The sequence below is a fragment of the Camelina sativa genome, chromosome 1, assembly GCF_000633955.1.
Source record: "Camelina sativa cultivar DH55 chromosome 1, Cs, whole genome shotgun sequence".
NCBI classification, from domain to species: Eukaryota; Viridiplantae; Streptophyta; class Magnoliopsida; order Brassicales; family Brassicaceae; genus Camelina; species Camelina sativa.
Genome location: NC_025685.1, coordinates 21,177,960 through 21,181,203, shown reverse-complemented (window position 1 = coordinate 21,181,203; position 3,244 = coordinate 21,177,960). Strand labels below are relative to the sequence as shown.

The 3,244-nt window shown below is 40.0% G+C and overlaps 1 protein-coding gene across 2 annotated transcripts; it reads left to right on the top strand.

Annotated features, from left to right (window-relative positions):
* LOC104700354 (transcription factor HBI1-like) lies at nt 28-1,185 on the top strand. Of its 2 annotated transcripts, none has more exons than XM_010415881.2 (4): nt 28-202; nt 292-363; nt 448-579; nt 678-1,185. In XM_010415881.2, exons 1-4 carry the CDS (start codon nt 95-97, stop codon nt 744-746), a joined length of 381 nt encoding a protein of 126 aa, XP_010414183.1. In that variant the 5' UTR covers nt 28-94; the 3' UTR covers nt 747-1,185. The 2 variants fall into 2 exon arrangements, with proteins under 2 accessions (XP_010414183.1, XP_010414176.1); XM_010415874.2 differs by having other exon boundaries at nt 32-202; nt 442-579; nt 678-1,121.

Here is a 3,244-nt window from a genome sequence, read left to right as displayed (position 1 = left end):
AGAGAAGTTTCTTGTGTTACAAGAAGAAAGATATATCTAGGGTTTCTGATTGGATTTGGATTTGCAGGCAAGAAGAGAAAAAATCAGTAAGAAGATGAAATATCTGCAAGATATTGTGCCTGGATGCAACAAGGTCACTGGAAAAGCTGGTATGCTTGATGAGATCATCAATTATGTTCAATGTCTTCAAAGACAAGTCGAGGTAAGTAATAAAACCATGATTTCTCTGTTACTTTATTTCACTACTAACCAAAGAGAACAATTCTAATTCTTCAAGGGCAAATTGTGCAGTTCTTGTCGATGAAACTCGCTGTCTTGAACCCAGATCTCGAGCTTGCCGTGGAAGACGTATCTGTTAAGCAGGTAAAGACACACTCTCTAGACCCTTAAGCTCAAATTGCTATATTACTCAAGAACTTATCATCATAAATGTAATTTCAGTTTCAGGCTTACTTTACAAATGTTGTTGGTTCATCAAAGCACTCCATAATGGTTGATGTGCCATTGTTTCCGTTAGACCATCAAGGCTCTCTAGATTTATCTGCAATAAACCCGAACCAAACGACATCTATTGAAGCTGTAAGCACAACTATACTTGAAACTAAAAAACTTGTCTGATAATTCTGAGTTCTTGTTCCTTGTCTAGGAAGTAATCCTGTCTTGTCTCTGTGTTTCAGCCATCTGCAAGCTGGGAATCTCAGTCACAGAGTCTCTACAACACATCTAGCCTTGGGTTTCAGTATTAGGAAATATTCTTGGGGGAAAAAAGAAAAGTCCAGCTTTCACATTATCTTGTTTTCTGATATTTAAACCAGAAGAACTGGAGATAGCAATCCAATGGTCTTGTTACCATCAATCTTTGTGTATAACTATATAATATATAGAGAGATAGATAAATATGTTTTTATAGGACTTATAGATATGTCATATGTGTAGAAGAAAGAGAAAAAACACTCTTCTGGTGAGTACATTTCTTGTTTTTGTTTTTGGATATATAAAAATATCTAAGAAAATTATAAATCATTTTATTGTTTCTATTTTTTTTTCTGCAACTTGTAAAGGTTCCGATCTTTCTAAGATTCCATTGTCAACGACATGTATCCATCATTATGTTCGCACTTGAAGGGTATGGGTATAGAGAGTTACTAGGTCTAGGCTTTGGATCGCCAAATTCATCAATGTCGATTTTATCTCCAAATATAATTTTATTTATTGGATATAAATTATGTTTTAGCTAATTTACTGTAAAATTAATTAATTTGATCGTAAGAAAAAAAAATTAAGCTTAAAAACATGCAAATTTATATATATGATTGTATTGAGAGTTTTTTTCTATAAAAAATCACAAACGAACAACTTCACATCGGGAATATTACTTCCGAATGCAAATATTGGTTTTAAAAATGAACAACATCAATAAATAGGACGCATATTTGCCTTATTTCTAAGGTGGCCTAACCGACACGGATGGCGGAGATGCGCCCCATTAGCTTGTGAAATGTGGGATATAAGGTTCTCTCCAAAGTTTTGTGTCAACGTCTTAAGACGCTGTTACCTAGTCTAATCTCGGAAACGCAATCAGCTTTTGTTCCAGGTCGGTTGATCTCGGACAATATCTTGATTGCTCAGGAGATGTTTCATGGTTCGAGGACAAATAATTCATGTAAAGGGAAGTTTATGGCCATTAAAACGGATATGAGTAAGGCGTATGATAGGGTATAGAGTATAGAGTTCTTCTTAATGGTCAACCAAATGGATTAATAGTCCCAGAGAGGGGTTTGAGACAGGGGGATCCGCTGTCACCGTATTTGTTTATCTTATGTACGGAGGTCCTCATAGCCAATATTAGGAAGGCAGAGGCGGATAAGCGGATTACGGGTATTAAGGTGGCGACTAAATGTCGGCCAATTACTCATTTGTTGTTTGCCGATGATAGTCTGTTTTTCTGCAAGGTTGATAAGGACCAATGTGGGGTGGTTTTAGATATTTTACAGCAGTATGAGGCTGTTTCGGGACAGCAAATAAATTTTGCGAAATCTTCGATTCAATTTGGACACACAGTGGATGAGCTGGCACAGACGGAGATGCAGAGGGTCCTAGGGATAACCAATCTGGGGGGTATGGGTTCGTATCTGGGACTCCCAGAGAGTTTGGGAGGATCGAAGACTAAGGTTTTCTCATTTGTTAGGGATCGGTTGCAAAGTCGAACGACTGGCTGGTCAGCCAAGTTACTCTCAAAGGGGGTAAAGAGGTGATGATCAAGTTTGTCGCGACAGCGGTCCCGACCTATGTGATGTCTTGTTTTCGTTTACCAAAAACCATCACATCAAAACTCACTAGCGCAGTGGCAAATTTTTGGTGGAGCACAAATGGTCAGACAGGGGGTATGCATTGGATTGCTTGGGAGCGGCTGTGTTGTAGTAAACAGTCGGGTGGTTTAGGTTTTAAGAGTGTTGATGATTTCAACACGGCTTTTCTGGCTAAGCAATTATGGTGGTTGATAGAGTATCCCAACTCATTGTTTGCTAGGGTTTTTAAAAGTAGGTATTATCGGAACTCCGACCCTATGGATCCTATACGATCATACTTCCCCTCGTATGGGTGGAGGAGTATCGTCTCTGCTCGCTCTCTGTTGAATAAAGGGCTTATTACAAGGGTTGGCTCAGGGGCCTCCATTTCAATATGGAATGATCCCTGGGTTCCGGCTCAATCCCCGATACCAGCTTTAAGTAACGATCCTTTTAAGGACCCAAATCTTCGTTTATCACATTTCATTGATCGTCGCACGAACTCTTGGCGTAAGAAGATGCTTGTTGAGCATTTTGATCCTGTGGATGTCCCTTTAATAGAGGCAATACCGCTAGGTAGTTCCTCGAAACCAGACTGTTTAGGATGGCACTTTACAAAGACCGGAAAATATACGGTAAAATCTGGGTATGAGACAGAACGATTGGCTGTACGGGGTACTTTTCAGGCTTTTGGGTTCGGCCAGGAGATTACTCCTCTTCTGGCCATGGTTTGGCAAGTTCAGTGTTCACCGAAATTAAAGCACTTCATGTGGCTGGTTTTGACGGGTTATATATCGGTCTCTGCTAACTTGCAACGTCGGGGGTGAATTGTGAGATTGGTTGTACAAGGTGCGGGGCGGATGAGGAGGACATTAATCATGCCATATTTTTGTGTCCACCGGCTCGTCAGGTCTGGGCTTTAGCGTATATACCGGTAGGGTCGATCCTCTTTCCGA

Coding starts and splice junctions, on each gene's coding strand:
- LOC104700354 (XM_010415874.2), top strand. CDS start 95: ATGAAATATCTGCAAGATATTGTGCCTGGATGCAACAAGGTCACTGGA. Junction 364..441: donor AAGACGTATCTGTTAAGCAG/GTAAAGACACAC, acceptor ATGTAATTTCAG/TTTCAGGCTTACTTTACAAA. Junction 580..677: donor AAACGACATCTATTGAAGCT/GTAAGCACAACT, acceptor TCTGTGTTTCAG/CCATCTGCAAGCTGGGAATC.